Source organism: Schistocerca gregaria, chromosome X, assembly GCF_023897955.1.
Source record: "Schistocerca gregaria isolate iqSchGreg1 chromosome X, iqSchGreg1.2, whole genome shotgun sequence".
NCBI lineage: Eukaryota > Metazoa > Arthropoda > Insecta > Orthoptera > Acrididae > Schistocerca > Schistocerca gregaria.
Genome location: NC_064931.1, coordinates 675163150 through 675180911, shown reverse-complemented (window position 1 = coordinate 675180911; position 17762 = coordinate 675163150). Strand labels below are relative to the sequence as shown.

At 35.4% G+C, this 17762-nt stretch overlaps 1 protein-coding gene across 1 annotated transcript in view; it reads right to left on the bottom strand.

Moving 5' to 3' along the window:
* The window catches only part of LOC126298423 (metalloendopeptidase OMA1, mitochondrial-like), a 123141-nt gene that overhangs the window by 83121 nt on the left and 22258 nt on the right, over nucleotides 1-17762 (bottom strand). The window contains exon 2 of the mRNA XM_049989752.1: nucleotides 10139-10926. Within this exon, the coding sequence (XP_049845709.1) occupies nucleotides 10139-10565 (427 nt within the window). The 5' untranslated portion in view covers nucleotides 10566-10926. The remainder of the gene's footprint in view (nucleotides 1-10138; nucleotides 10927-17762) is intronic.

The window sequence follows — 17762 nt, the reverse complement described above, 5'->3', positions numbered from 1 at the left end:
AATTAAGGAACCACTCATAAGAGTTTTAACCTTTGTACGCTGTGTCAGCTGCCACAACCGCTAGTCATATCATAAGAACAACTTTTTGTAGAAAAGTACACTAAGATTGAGTATTAATATACAAGTTTTAGTCTTTACTATAGTCTGTTATAGTTTCCATTCTATCTACACGTTATAATCTGGTATTTTTTACATCGATGTCTGAACAGCACACATTTAGACTCTTCAGTTGGTTCATGGAATTTGTTGTTGATACATGTTTTATGATGAAAAACATCTATTGAGATGTCTTGTTGTTACATTTCTCTGGTTCCTATATTCTCTGGCCCAGCTATCATCCAGCATGGCTGGTGTGCTGTTGAAATCTAGATCAATCTCCTCCTCCTTATGATTCACGATGTTATTCATTTCCTGATAGGGTCCTGTGGGAGGTAGCCAGTATTGCAACCTGAGGTCCTCTATGAAATAAGTTTCTTTCTTGAGTTCATACCTATGTCAGGGTAGTACTGTTTTTCCCACTCCCAATATCCATTTTGAGATCATCTTGGTTTTTTTTCTGTTCTTATCATACTGCTGAACTCAAATTTTTCCCATACAATCTCTATTCATTATGTTATGACTGTTGCCACTGTCACTTTGAATAGTGTCATCACTGTGCTTGTACATATATCAATCATGTTTGGGATATTGCACAAGGTTTTTGATGGCGGCTGCTGGTACTGCTGCTCTTTCCTGAACATGCACACCGAAAGAAGATGCTGTTGCCTCTAACGCAATTCACTGGTACTTATATATAATATATAATGTTCACATTCACATTAATATTTCCCTACTATTTCTTGAGGTTCATAGTAGAAAGTTATACTAACTTTGGGTGATATTTATCCTCCCTTCCTGAATGTCATTTGAACAGTCTTCTCTTTGTTTACCTTTATGTCATTTTCCTTTGACCAAATCCCTAGTCATTATAGTGCTTTCTGTACGTCCTCTCTTACTGCTGATCCTATCACCATGTCGTCTGCATACAAAATCGTTCCTGCTTTTGAGTCTTCCTCTGTTATATTTGCCACAACTGATGTATAGATGTTGAACAATGATGTACTCATAGGACTTCCTTGGAGATCTCCATTCATTTTTTCTGAGAGATTTCAACACTGTTGTTTATTTGGATCAGTTTTTGTTGAGGGCATGTCTGTATACCTCCCACTAGCGAGTCTCCATCTCTGGTTATTCCTTTTATATTTACTAAGTCAAACGTTTTCTTGAGATCTATGAAAACTATGTAGTACTTTCCTCTTTGGTGCCTCAATGTGTCTTCTACCTGGTCCCTAAAGTATTTCACTGCCTGTATCGTGCTCTTGCCGTTCATAAAGCCAAATTGGCATTCCAGTATGTTTCCCTCGACTGTATCAAGCAGTCTTATGTTGAGTATTATTGTAAATATACTGAAAGAGCATTTTCTAGCACGACTACTTGGAACAGATCTGGGAATGCTCAGCCCACTTACTCTTTATAGTTCTCCATGCTTTCAATGGAGTCTTTGAGATGATTCATTATATGTTGCACGGACCCACCATTTTTTGTTTCTTCCTTCTTTGATTGCTTTTCTGACTACAGCAGTCATTTTTAATTCAAAGATGTACATTTCTTCATATGGATTTCTTCCGTGGTGGGTGAGACTTTCTTCCTCACTGGTGTGAATGGGTCTGATTTTGCATCTAGTGATAATTTTCTTGCCTCTTCCTCAATATATTCCGCTCTTTTCCTTTTAATTGCAGATTTGTACTTCCTTCTTTTAATGCATACACAGTTCAATCTGCCTGTTGTGATAGAATATGGGATTACATTTTTTTAGATTAACTAAGAGCAATTTCTCATAATAGAAATATTTTTTGTTATGTTCTTGAGCCCTTATAGGCACTCTTAAAAGTTTCATTTCAGACATGGGGGAAACATTCCTACACACTGCTTCACTTTGTTACAACTTTGTTATTTGAAACGGAACACTGATGAAGGATTGGAGGCATTTTGCAGCTTCTGTGTGTATTCTTCCCAGGCTGCTCAAAAACTTCCTAGATAAGGGAGATTTAATTATATCAAAAGGCCGCAAGTCATTATAAAACTAGAAATGAACTGCTAGTAAGATGGAGAAACAGCAAAGTAATAGTAATTTTGTTCAAAACCAATAAGACCATAGAAGCAATTATCATAACGGCTATCCGTATCACCTCCTATCTCCAAGAATTCCCCCAACGTCTGACAAAAGGACCATCAGAACTGTTGATCGTGGTTTTGATGAGTCTTAGCTATTTTGTAAAGGGACCTCTCCTGAGTATTTCGCTAGTGGCTTTTCATGTGAAGGCCCCTAGTTTCCAAGAAAATCGATGTGACAGTTTTACGCATACTTCCTCTACCCTTAATGTTAGTCATGTTTTGACCCAGTGAGTGTAGTGCAATGGCTAAGATTCATGGTTACCACACTGGTGGTATGTGTTTAAACCCTGCTTGCACGTTTTGCCCCCTTATTTCATTGTACAAAATATCATTAAAAATATGTGTCATGCAAAATTACTGAAAAATAGTCATTTTTTTGCTGAGGTAATTTGATTAATAAATCAATCATCACAGCAAACTTTTTCCAATGTGTATTAGGTTTGTGGTTCGCATTTAAAATTCTCAATGGTTGGACAGCTCCCAAGAGTTTTCAACAATATACGAAGTATTAGCAGCTGAGGAAAGATCATAGATACAAACGAAAGTACTCGCTCCTCATTTTGACCTTGATTATGTAGCTGATACTAATCAAGCCTGCTACCAGCCTGGTCAACTTTCATGCAGTAACATTAGGTCATGTCAACTAAGAGAACATGCAAAAAAAGAAACGCCTAAAGTAGAGTTTAAAATATGCTACCTCAACATTCAGGGTATGGCAGATAAAAACTTAATAGCCAACGAATTTTCAAATGAAAATGTGGTAGATATTCTATGTTTAAGTGAACATTGGTGTAAAGAGGATGAGCTTGGGTACAAAGTATTGGACGATTACACACTACTTAGTTGCTATTGCAGAAATCTGCACTTAAGTGGTGGGGGTAACAATATATGCAAAAACACCTCTTGCACCAAATTGTGGCAGGATAGATCTCAATACCCTTTTTGATGAAATGCATTTTGAAATATCAGGTCTAGTAACTGAGAGCCTTAAGCTAATGGTGGTAGTAGTAGTGTACAGGTCACCTAGTGGTGACCTCCATATCTTTCTGCAGAAACTTGAGGAACTCTTAATGTACATATGTATACCGAAATGGAAGAAAAAAAAAAAAAAAAAAAAAAAAAAAAAAAAAAAAACAATATTATCATTGGTGGGGATATCAATTCAAGCTTTGATAACATTAACTGCAAACCTACCAGAGGCTCATCCTATCTAGACAACATATTTACAAATATTAAGAGAACTTGTATGTCCATTAATGTAATTAGTTTCCCTTTCTCAGACCATAATGCAGTATATCTTAGTCTTAATAATTTAACTCCAGACTGCACCAAACCAGAATCTAAAATTTTGATTACTAGACCAGTGAGCAGAGATAGGATGGATAGGTTTAGATATGACCTCACTTATTTCAGTTCAGACACACGTTTTATTAGGCTTCAACACTGTTCAGCTGATATTGTTTTCACCAAGTTTTTCTCCATATTTTTAAGTATATTTGAAAATAAGATCCCTCTGAAAAATTTACAGTGAATATTAGTAGTAATTACAAGAAAAGGAAAATGAAGCAATGGTACACTCCACAGTTAGGACAACTGAAAAATACTGTTATGCTGTATTCTAGTCTGTACAAAACCAGTATATCAGAACTGTATAAAGAACTGTATGCTAAAGCTAAATACACGTATAGGAAGGCAATAAATGAAGCAAAGAAACTGCATAACACAGTAAACATTGAAAAGTCTAACAATAAATGCAAAAAAGCCTGTAGTGTAAAACTCCATTGCACACACTTAACACAAAGAGGAAATCACCACTACCCCAGAAGAATTTAATAAATATTGCATTCAGTCCAATGAGGAAATTGGTAGCTCAATAAACAAACTCCCTGAAAATGCACTTAGTATTACGGGCAGCTGCTTTGAAAAGATTCCCCCAAGCACTTCACTTTCACAGAAGTGAGCCCAAATAATATCCTAAAAATAGTGAAAAATTTCAAACCTTCAGTTACTGTCGATTACTATGATATCTCATGTAGTCTGTTGAAAGATGTTATTGATTGTGTGATTTATCCTTTCACTTTTTGTATTAACAAATGCATAGTTGAAAGTAAGTTCTCTGACATACTAAAAATTTCTAGAGTTGTTCCCATATATAAAAAAGGGGTAAAGAACTGTCTCGCTAGTTACAGACCTATATCCATAACACCAGTTTTTTCAAAAATTTTAGACACAATTATGTATGAGCAAGTTAGTGTCTACTTAGGTAAACTAAATATAATTAGTGATAAACAGTTTGAATTTAGGAAAGATAACTCCACAACGGATGCAATGGACTCCCTCGTAAAATTAGTCCTAGATGTGTTCTAGGCTAGGGACTATGTCCAAGCTAAATTTTGTGACCTGAGCAGAGCCTTTGACTGTGTAGAGCATGACACTGTGCTGAATAAGCTACTTTTACTATGGCTTTGATGACAACAGTATAAATATGGTCAGGTCTTTTCTAGAGAACCATCAACAAGTCGTGTGCATTGGTAGGGAGAAATCAAATCTGGTTCATGTTAGGTAGGGAGTGCCTCAAGGGTCGGTGCTTGTACCTTGACTGTTTATAATAATGATCAATGATCTGCCCTTACTCATAAATTCTCACGCAATATTGTATGCTGATGACACAACTTTTCTTCATAAAAGCTCTGATCTAGGTACACTGAAACACTGACTGAAAATACCCTTGCTCAGTCCTCATTATAGTTCAAAGCTAATGGCTTGTAACTAGACAAGTGATGTGTTATTAAGATTGAAAGTCAGGGATAAGAACATTTCGAGAAATGAAACTGTCAGGTAGTTTCATAGTTAACAATCCCACTTGTGTGCTTTTGTTTTCTGTTGAACAAAATGTCATTAAATAATGTGTGTTATGCAGGTTATTGAAAAATATTCATTTTGCCATAGAAATTTCATTAATGGCTATGAATATCACTTCTCAACACAAAATTAGAGACATAATACTAGAAACAGAACATCTGTAGACGTGCCATATCATAGATTATCAAAATCACAGAATTCCTACCTAGTTCTTGGACTAAGGATGTTCAATAGACGAAGTGCTGACTTTAAAGAACTGCCTGTAAATATTTTTAAGGCTAAATTATATAAGCTACTAGTGAACAATCTGTTTTACATCACTGATGAATTTTTTGAAGATGAAAGTACTGTATTCTAATGTATACATATTTTATGTAAACCAATTTACATCAACATAATAGTTTATGTAGAAATATATGTTCTTGACTTTGTCTATTGCTGTACTCAGCCAAATGACAATAAAATAATAATAATAATAATAATAATAATAATAATAATAATAATTATTATTATTATTATATTATTATTATTATTATTACTACTACTACTATTATAATCAACACATAATAGATCCCTTGTGGAACAATGGGTGAAAACTGATTTGAGCTTAGTCATCCTATAGAGTATAGTATAGCTTCATCAGGAAAGATATGTCCTTACCTTTTCTTATGTATGCAAAAATCATTTAGGAAATTTAGTCAGATTGTTCAACTGAAAGTTGACGAATTGACTCATAAATTAAAAAATTATGGAAGTTCATTAAAATACAGGACAAAGAGTTTTTAAAACCTTTCATTCTTCCATACGTGGGACAAGAAATATTAGTTTCTTTACTGATTGGTGGGGAATGCAGATTGATCAGACATTTTACGATAAGTCCTTGTACATGAAAAAAAGCATGCAAATGTACCATAAAAATTATCCCAGCCAAACATACTCCTTTTTCCCAGACCTGTGATATTTATTTCTACATGCAAGTTAAAATTTTTGTGACAAAATTCAAAATGCACCTGAATTGGCATTTCAAGGGAAGAAGCCATAAAAATACAATTCTTTAATTCTGCACCAAGGTAGTGCACATGCTTTCACAGAAATACTCAAATAAGAGTGGTCCGCATCAAAGTTGATCAAGAAAGAACAATCTTTCTGTATTTAAATGAAATGTGATTTCTGAAAAATCCATGTGACTCAAAGCTTTCATCAAATGTGTGTAGTGCTCTACACCTTTCTTCTACATCAAATATGGCCCAGAATTATGTTCTAGAATTCTAGCATAGCAAGCGATACCAAGCAAGATTACCCTGTAATCTTTTCTGTAACAAATTGCATACACATCAAAAAATGTTTGCTGATTGATTTATTAATGAAATTTCTATTGCAAAATGAATATTTTTCAATAACCTGCATAACACACATTATTTAATGACATTTTGTTCAACAGAAAACAAAAGCACACAAGTGGGATTGTTAACTATGAAACTACCTGACAGTTTAATTTCTCGAAATATTCTTGTCCCTGACTTTCAATCTTAATAACACATCACTTGTGTCAATCCATCGCACTGGAACTTATCTCCAAATGAAAAATCATTTCACTATTCTCTCACCAATGATAGTCATAGAAGAAACCACACTCAATTAGACCTCTGGAAGAGAAACTGCAACAAACAGCCAGCGTTTTTTAATGTAACACTCACTTGACTACTGAACAATGATTGAGTTACCTTCAATTTAGCAACTGAATTTCATTATGTGGCACAATTAAACATGCCAACTGTATGTATCCATTAAAAATGATGTGTATATATCTAGCAAAAACCTAATTATCTTTTATTATTGTGTTTTAAGACTTCGTGTGCTTCTGTAATGTCTCGTGCACACTTAGCGATACAAAAGATCAAACATCAGGAAATAATCATTCTCTCTCATGTATATATGATAACTGGATATGAGCAAACAGAATTTGATTTTATTTGATTCTCATTCACATATCCTCATGTGGTTTTGTTTGTTGGTCTTTTGGTGGAACTTGGAAATAACTTCACATACTCTGTTCCGGTGACATCATTGGTGCAAACAGCACACAGTGCATGCATTTTCACAATATGTTGTTTTTAAACACAAGCTACCTTTGTTTTTAAATTTAATACACATCAGGGATAGGACAGTTAGAACACAAAATAAAGCAGCCAGTTCAAAAATATAGATGTCACATGTGCTTGTGGGATCCAAGATATCCACAGCACAAAGTGTAGAACAAACAAAACTTTCAAAAAGACTGGCAGGAAATGTATGCTGTAGAACTCAGCATTTCAAAAAGTCGAGGTATAGAAAAAGATAAATTATTTGTTTCCTTCAGCTGGGAGCATAATTATGAGTGCAGAGCTCTGGAATATTAGAAATCCAAAACCAAAATTAAGAATAGTGAAAGACTCTGGATTGGGGCATAAGTGCTTGCCTCCTTTTTTCAGTTGATGATGTTCTTTGATAGTTGTGATCTGCTTTTCAACTATCCCCTCACGTTCTGGAATAAGGATAAGTAAGGATGATGCTGCAATTCAGTGAGAAGTGCAGTGCCCCCCAACTGTTCCAAGTTTACATAAAAATTTGGATACTTTTCCTATGGAATTCTGTTTGCTGATCACCAACAACACTCTTGTCAAACAAAACAACACTATTTGAATCTCACTGTTTTGTATTGGAACTATGACGACTCTTGCAACCAATGAAACCTATGTGCTGATGATTTTAGCACCAAAGAAGTGATAATACAGTGTTCAAAGCTCTGCACTGTGAGCATAACTTCATCAGTGATGAGACACTTTTTTCAAAAGGTTTATGCCTGAAACTGACTCACAACAGAGCACACATACGCCAATTTGCATCAGTTAAAGAGTATTCCCTCAGGCAGAAACAATAACTACATGCAAATAAACAGTATTTGGTTACATTTTGTGTGTATTCACAGGAACTGGCTCATTTTTGCTGGTTTTTAATGTTTCAGTAAATCATAAAGCTTAACTCAGTGTAAATAGCCCAGACTAAATCCCCCAAAGTGATGAACACTTTTGTTATTGAACAAGAATTGCATACTGATGGAGGGGTTAGAGGAGAATTTAATGTAAAAACAGAAGACTATGGCTATCAAAGGTGCTTACGGAATCCAAGAGATCCACAGCACGCATTGCACTGGTAGGGAATTTCCAAAGCATTCTAAGTTGAATATGGAGATGTGAGGAACAAAATAAATTCAATGTTTGCTTCTTTCTCATGGGAATGGAGTAAAGAGGGCATAAATAAGGAAATGGGTTCAATGAGGAATTGTACTGAAAGAACTGTCTCCAGAGGCTAAGAACCTGAGAACAGGTTCTTCAGCTGATATTACTCTCCAACAGCATGCACATCATATGAAATAATCCTATGTAAATATTACAGTTCACAATTATGAGTATAACAAACATGGCACTAAATGAAATTCCAGGGCCAGTTCCATTGGTGGGAAATGAAAAAGGAGCAATATTAAGAGTTTGCATCCTTTGACACTTGCTCTCTCCCATCCTCTTTCATTTTCTCCAATGAAAACATCTGTTTACAGATACAAACAAATGGTAGTGAACAGTCAGTTTTTATGTGAATATCTGTTTACATGTGTTTACTCTCATTTGCTCTGGTGTAAATGACACTTGTGATTAGAGAATATAGTCCATTTGGTGACAGACTGCACACGACAGATGAAGTAAGGTTGGTGTGGTTGCTTCATTGATCTGCTATGACCAACCATACCACATAATTTTGTTTACAATTCTATGGTTATGTCTCAGTTTTGCCACAGTTCTAAAAGCTGGAAACAGAGCTGCTAGGAACCAGAGATTTTCTATTGCCGAATAGACTATAGCAATTAACTAGGATGGACTGAAGTCAATTACCCATGGTAAAATTTTTAGTGTGATAATGGGAATTTGTAGAACTGTATTGCAGACATCATAATTAACCTGAATAGGAGATTCAATTTAGAAAAAAAAGCAAAATAACTGGCCATAGTTGTACTTAAACCCAACAGAAGTTGAACCAGTGCCCCTGCCAGCTGTTGAATCATCATGTCATATCCAAGACCACCTGTCAGAACACAAGGCAACCACTCAAAGGCCAATTCCATTATGCTTTCTGAAGATAAGGCATAAGATTCAAAACGTCTCATCCAAAGTTATGAAATAATAATGCTACAACGCAAGAATACCAAAAAATGTACAACTGCCTCCACTTCCATTTTTCTTTTAGTGTACAAAATTTTCACTGAGGTCCTAATTTCATACAGTACTGTTACTGCAAACAATTCATCCATTATTGAGAAAGCTCTCCTCCTCCTCCCCCATAAAAGAAAACCCTGATGATCCTTTCTCCTATCAGCATCACTAACTTTCCAGAAGTGCCCAACACCACAACTATCAGTTAATTTTCTATACATACTCACACCTCTCCTTCAGATTGCTTCTGACCAATCTCCACATTCTGCAAACTTCATAACAAAGTTTCAGCGATTCAGTCCGTAACTTACTTAGTGTCACAATATTATATTATCACATTCTCTGTATTTATGATTACTTCCTTGACACAGGGCATTCCTCTCTATACATCTCACTATATGCTTCCTATTCACACTCCTTATCCTGCCATCATCATCATCATCATCATCATCATCATCATCATCATCATCATCATCATCATCATCATCATCATTGTACTTTCCCAAGTTTATAACTTTACTGCTTACTTGTTACTCGTAAACATCTTATGTGAATATATTTTTAATCAATAAAAGAAACCAACACATATTTATGATCCTGAAGGGAAAATTTTCCCCTGAGGTTCTGATAACTTTCTTTGTCGTTATGCAATAAATACACATTTATGTTTAATAGATTCTTGAATGCTACCTGCTTCAATAATCTATTTCCAAATAACACTGACAGAGGTCTGATGCTGAATATACCATGAAAGTTTCTCAACAATCTTACTTTATCATCATAAGTAATAATGTAATGTTTTCTTTTGAAGTACTTACCAAGAAGGAGGTATCTATGGCTTCGAAATGCTTCTAACATGAACAGTCTTTTATCAGCAGGTAATTTCTTCCACCACATACGTAATGAGCGGCCAAACAAAATAGCCGCAAATTTAGACAGGGGCCTCAAAAATAACAACAGCGCTGGAGGCAATGCACACTTTGGAGATGATGTATGTAAATATCGGTTGCCGGCATTGTTCACAGAGAAATGTACAAATGTTTGTCTTTGAGACTTCACTTGTGGACATAAAACACCACCATTCCTCAGAACTGGGTAATACTGTCTGATATAATGCTGACTAGTATTATACTTTCTGTAATAGCATTGCCATGACACATTTCCCAGTCTATTATGTGGAACTAGGCTGTGGCATGGGTACATTGATTTTATCAGAGACTTAAAACTTACAGCTACTATTTCCATTTTACAATATACCTGCCAAAACAAAGTTTATTCATTGAGCATTTAAAATTTATGTCACTGAAAGACACCAATGCACAACCATAATATCTGTGCAAGTAAGGAATAACAACTCATCCAAAGACAACTGTGTACATACACACAAAAGGTGTTGACAAGAAACAAGTCAACCAAAGGCCACAAAGTACATCACTAGCAGGAATCCCAAACACTTATAACGCATCATTAAGCCTGCTGCACTGCTTATCTTCAAGGCAAGCATTAGAACTCTTCGTCTGAAGAAAATCCTAATAAATGTCAACCATGTAGGAGGTGCTCTTTTTAACTCCAACTCATGAGCAGCTTCTTCATTCATTTCTTGTAACTGCAACAAAAGAATACCAAATGTGAGACCAGTAAGTAAATGTGAGCTAAAACGAGAAAAAAAGACAATATACATTAAAAAATCGGAGTCAATTTAGTCTCACTTTTTGTGCATCCTAGTGATGCAATCAGCTGTCATGCAAATATTAATTCATTTTTTCATAATTTTCTCAACTTTTTGGCAAAGATAATGTGTTGGGTTCATAGCCAACAACATTTAACAGGACTTCACCTTTATGAGAACTATATCTTTTCAATCTTTACATTCATCTTAGAACATTTTTGTGGTGTTTGTGAGGTTGGTTTGGAATATTGGTTTAAAGAAGCGCCTTGTATGTTCATATGGGTGTGACCTAACTATCAAATTTGTTTACCTCTTTTTCTATATGTGACTGTAATGGCTGTACTAAGAGCATTTCAAAATCAGGTACCAAACTTTACATGTGAATACATTGTCACTTTCATCCACATTACACACTCAGTAATGGATTAAAAAGTGATACTAAATATGGAACAAAGAAATTTTATAAATAATAATAATAAAAACTTAGGTGGAAAAATATTGCATTTTTTATAAATTTATGGCTGTGGTGCCCACTAAGAAGAAGAAGAAGAAGAAGAAGAAGAAGAAGAAGTTAAATGCAAGGGAAGCCTGGCTGTGAATTTTCCTCCCTTCATTACAAGAGCAAGGTTAAATTTTGGATAGTGGAGGTTATTTTTTATTTCAAGTTTTATACGACAACATTAATATTATCTTCCAACTGTGGTTGATGCTTCATGATAAACTTCCTAAGAGCTAAAAGTATTGTGATGCTACTGTTAGTTTGCCTTGTTTTTCAAACAGTTGCCTATATAACGGATGAAGACGAACACCATATATTATCCTCACAGCATGTTTTTGTGTAATGTATAATTTTTTTACTAGTTCTGGGATTGCATCCAAAAATTTTTCACATGTCAGTGGACCGAGTATGCCAGCTAAGCCAAGTTTCTAATACTTTCATCAGCACATTCAGCAATAAGACACAGAAGAAAACTTTAAACATTCCTTGAAAGAATGTCGTGAGTGGTCAACATATGTACACAGAATATAACCAACTTCAGCAACAGGAAAGAAAGGAGACAGGAACAAGTAGACATAACTGCAGGCCATTAAAACTGAAACATGATGAGGACATGCAACAAACATCAACTGATATAAAGTCTACTAAATGCTTGGGTACACAAATGATTAACATTTCAGCATAACTGCACACAGCAGACAAGAGTAAAGCCATCTACATTTTGTATATAAGGAACTATTACGTAGTGGGCTTCTCATTCAAAAATCCCATTTGAACATTAAATGTTTGTGAAAAGGTTGTGTGATGCCTTATGTAAGAAGGAGAAACATTTAATAGCATGTATCGGAATTTGACAGTGGCAGGTCATGAGCTTTGAAGACTGTGGTTTGTTGCTTCGTGATATTGCTGCTTGCATTGGCTGGGATCCCATGACTGTCAGGCAAATACAGAATCAATGAGGTTAAGAGGGCCATATTCAACAACACACACAATTTCAACATCTCTGTGCATACAGTCCTGAGAAGTCAGGCATAATATCAGTCAGCTATGCAGGATTATACAGTCACATTATGTACTTTCAGTCAAGAAATGCACTTGTTTCCAACAATACCAGTATCCAGATGGCCAATGCAACAATATCTGGAGCACCATGAAGATATGTGGATATTACGCTATGGATATGCTTATTTTGCCTGAATGGAAGCATGCATAATATGCCTGAATGACAGTTGACATACTTGCACTTTGGTTTAGCGCACAAAGAGCATAACACGCTTTCAAAAGCGTTTTTCCACATGACATTTCTATTTTAAATTGTCTTGTACCCAGATCCTTAGAACTTTAATTTCAGTAACTGATTTCAGTAATGTGTTGTGAAGATATGGTACTGTATCAAATTCTTGTACAAGTGGAGAAAAGTGGAAATTCACTAAGACAGTTTTTTCTTTTAAATTTTTTTGGAAGGTGACTGTCAAAAGCTGTCGAGTAATGTATAAAATGCATGTTTGACCATCAGCTGCTTTTATTTTAAACCCAAATATCAACCGGTTTCAGTCCCAGATCATCTCCTCAGATTTGGGTTAAAACAGTTTAATCCACATCATCACATCTGTCATTACTTAAATAATGGCCATTTCTCATGTGCACAGAATTTCATGAATTCCAGTATACAACACAGGACTTTTAGAAGCAAAATACTAATATCAACCATAAACAGAGCAGTACTGAAGAAAAGATCAGAAGTATAATTAAAACAACTGTACAAAATATTTTGTACAATTTTAATACTTATACTTCTTATCTTCTCTTCAGTACTGCTCTGTTCATGCTTGTTATTAGTGTGCCTGCTTCTAAAAGTCCTGTGTAGTATACTGGAATTCATGACATGCTCTACAGATGAGACGCAGCCATTATTTAAGTAATGACAGATGTGATTGGCTTAAACTGTCTTAATCCTAATCCATGAAGATGGTCTGTAACTGAAACCGGTCAATGTTTGAGGTTAAAATAAAAGCAGCTCATTGTCAAACATGCATTTTATACAGTTTTTTCCTTTACTTATTATTCTTATATTTTTGAAACAAGCTAGCAACTAGTATCCATTCCTATTTTTATAGAGATTTTGTCAGCATCTATCAGCAAATAAAAGTTATTTTTTCCACTTCAATAAAAGTCATTTAAATCATCAGCGTAAAAGAGGGACAATAGAGGTCTTAGGATAGAGCCTGGTGGCTCTCAAGTTTTTATTGGTGATTTACTGGATAGATGTGTTGTTATTGTTGACGTAATGACATTTTCCTCTTAAAACCACCATTTGCTGCCTGTCTTCTAGATAAGATCTTATGCATTGATTTGGGGCTCCCTGACATCTTTTTGGCTAATCTGTGAATAAGAAAGTCATGGTCAACTATATCAAACACTTTTGAGAGACCTAGAAAAATGCCAGCGGCATTGTCTGTCATCCAGTGCTTTAAAAAGAGCTTCTAAATGAACAACTGAAACAACTCACTAACGGTTGCCAACAATGACAAAGGTTTCTACATTCTTAATGGAAAGTAAACAAATTTACTTTTATAATAATATTTGCTTCTCTGGATGTTCTGGAAAACTACTGCAGATACACCAGACCAATAACAACAAAATAAAGGGAAATCGCGCTTTACTTTAACCTTGTACAGTTTTGCAATGGCTTCATATTAGCAAAGTTGCTAAATTTGAGACAAAATCTTTTATTTGCTGTAACTCCGTAACTAAACATTTGCATACCTGTGTTTATATGAACTTTTTTCTTTAGTTTTACTTGTAGAATAACATATTAAAATATTTGCATATCTTCATGACTTACCCTGAATATATTAGTAGTTTCATTACATAATCGCAGAACTTTTTAAATACATAACTGACAGACCACTATGCCCACATGATTATTTGTTTTTGAGTGACATCATTTGCTTCATCTCTATTTCTGTGAATGCTTGATGGAACACAGACTTAAGGCTAGCAATTAAATAATGTGGTAGGCACACAGATCTGTCTTCATACTGATTTTGGATTAATTGATTTGCTATATTAGTAAAATACACAAACTTATCAGCTACCTCTTTTGGATCTGGAAGTCCATTATTCTCAATTTGCAAGGAGATATTCTTTGATGATGACCATTCTGTAGCAGTTTCTGCTCTAATAACCTTCAAGACAGCTTTTGTTTCATTTTTTTCAGTTGAAATGTAGTTATTATTTTGTCACTTGCCTTCTTTTATGACCTTGTTGAATATTTGGATATATTTTTTCACATAATTTCTAATGTCTGGAGTAGTGTCATTGTGTGTGATGAAAGAGGGGAGAATTTTTTTTTACATTTCTGCTGGAAACTGTAATAACTTTTGTTATCCAACATTTGTTTTCACCACCTTCATCTTCTTTTTGTTCACTGAAAATCCTACATGAAAAATAACGCAAATACACATTGTGGAAACTGTTGAATACGCTATCTACTTCAGTTTTGATTCATTAAATTTATTAAGCATTGTCACTATGACAACATGATCACCAATCCCTGTCTCTACATTGATGCTGTCAATAGGATCAGATGTGTTTGTAGCTATACAGTCTAAAATATTTCAATTTTATGTGGGTTGTTGAACTAAAGTTCTCAAGGCAGCATTCAGAAAATCTCTTCAGAACTACTTCACAAGACTGTCTGTATACAACATCTGCACTGAGTCCCAAGACGCCCCAATCTATACTCATTAGGGAAAAGTCGCCTACAACTAATACTAGGAAATCAGAGTAGTCCTGTTCTGTTCAACAGACAATATTTTTATCAGTTGCAATGAATATAGCATAGCTGGTTATTTGGGTAGGTATTACATTTTGGATGTCTTAAGACTGGTGCCTATGCCCTACATTTATGATTTCCATTATTTTACCTTTCAACAAGATAGTGCAAGACTGTCAGTGCTGTCCTGACCTACCACATCAAAGAGTGTGTTCCATCCATTGCCCTGGTCAGCATGTTCTCCAGATAAATCATCCACTGAAAAAGTTTGGTTATGGGATGCTAGGTGACTGACATGTCACCACTCACCAGCCACTAAGATTGATGAGCTCCGGTACAGAGTTGAAGTAGCATGGAATTATGTACCCGCATCTGTTATCCAAGTCCAGTTTCACCCAATACCAAGCCTGGTTACAGCTGTTGTTGCAGTCACAGGTGGCTGCTCTGTGTACTTATTTTCACACCTTGTTTACTTCAAAGTTACTTACAAATTTAATCACATATTCCTCCCACTATGCTATATACTCACAATAAGTAGAATTCCATCGTTCCCACCATTCATTAGCCCTACTGGTTACAGCAGTGGTGTGAGATGGTAAGGAGAAGAGACAAAAGAAGAGATGATAGGAAATGGAGTAGTATGTAACAAGCAGGTAGGACAAGGAGAGGGACTTAATAGGCGCTACAAAAAGGAACAAGTTCAGGTGTAGTCAATGGTGGGAGCCACATGCTAGAGGACCTGGCCTTGTAGAAATTATGAAAAACCACTAAGTAGCAATGAAGACATCTCTTGGAGTGTGTAATAAAAATATCCTGATTCCTACCTCTACATGCAGTCAAAGCCTGATCATGTATCCACCTTAAGTAATTACGTGCAGTATAGGTTTCTACTGGCCATTACATCTGCAACACTCTTCATTTTTAAAGGGTAGCCATGAAAATGCAAATAAGGGGATTACAAACACGGGGAGCTAGTTATTTACAGAAAGCCAAAGTGTGGGTTGGTTGCAGTGTGGCAAGTGCTCTTTCAGTCTGACACACCCACCATTCACAATTACATTCATACATTCAATTTTTTTCAACAGCTGAACAACTGTCATATCACGTACCACAAAAAGGATGTGGTATTTTTCATTGTGATGTGTTAGTACACACACTACAAGCAGCCAGCAGTACACTGTCGAGTTCTTCAGTGTAGTGCAGAAGTGAACGACTTGTTGATTCTTCAGAATAATTGTTTTCGAGTTCAGCAGTCTCCTCTGATAAAACTGTAAAGTGTCAATGGAAGCTGCAGATGTTCCATCACATTTCCACTTCACTATAAAATTAGAACAACACTTTGGATAAGTACAGGAGTGTTGTAGTGCATAGCACCAGCTAACCTGTTGCTGTGGAAATAGAATGACAAAGTCTCAGAGAACCCATGGAAAAGACCATTCTTCTTCTCCCACACTGACCTCCTGTGACTACATGTGTTACTCCTTTCCAGTGGTTTCTACACACCACACTACCCAACAGAATGACTTTTTTACCTTGCTTCTGCAACAGGATATGAATGTGTTAAATGTTGTGAATAATGTATTTTTTGGCTGCATGCAATAAACTTTCTGAATGGCTATTAACAATCAAAGTAGATGGCAAGATACAAACTTTTCAAATGAATATTTATTTGTAAACATGGAATTTGTGAACATACATTCTTATCAGTTGCTCCATTATTTTATTTGAGTGCACCATAGACAATGTGGCCAAAGATGTTAGCACAGTCAAAAGCTATAACCTAAATGACCATGTAGTTCTGATTTCTGATCCACATAACTGACAGTTCCTATACATGCTGTAATAAAATAACTTGCACACAAAACCTGAGAATGAGAGTGCTTAAAATGGGCTTGTAGATATCTGTTATTGACAAGTAATTATGGTTTATTCAAATAAAAGTATGTTACTATCCATACATACTATTTTCGTAATTTATTTAAAAAAGTCTCCACTGAATACCCAATTTCTCATTTTAACTGTGGTGATCATTCTAGCATTATTTTACTTACACTTTAAAGTGTGTGTAATACACCATAACATGACTTGGGGAATATATAGGGTATCCCAGGAGGAATGCTCAATATTCAGGGATGTGACAGGAACACTCATTTGAAGCCAACGAACTTTGTATGGACATATGTCTACTCTGAATGACTTTTGAGATAGAACACATTTAATGTACATTTGTTTTTAGGCAAGTGGCACACACGTATATGTCTTACCCACCCAATCTGTTTGACATTTTATTCTAACCCAAAATACCTCACTGATTTCAGCCTCTTTGCTTGGGATGTCTTTCTGCTATTAAACTAACCCACTGAATGCACAGTTGTCTATGGTCTGTTGTGAATGAAGCAGTGCGAGGGATTGAGAGTGTATCAGAGAGAAGAATTGGTTAACTGTGTTTGCGCATGCACCAGCTAAAATACCACACATCTGCACTAATGAAGAAAA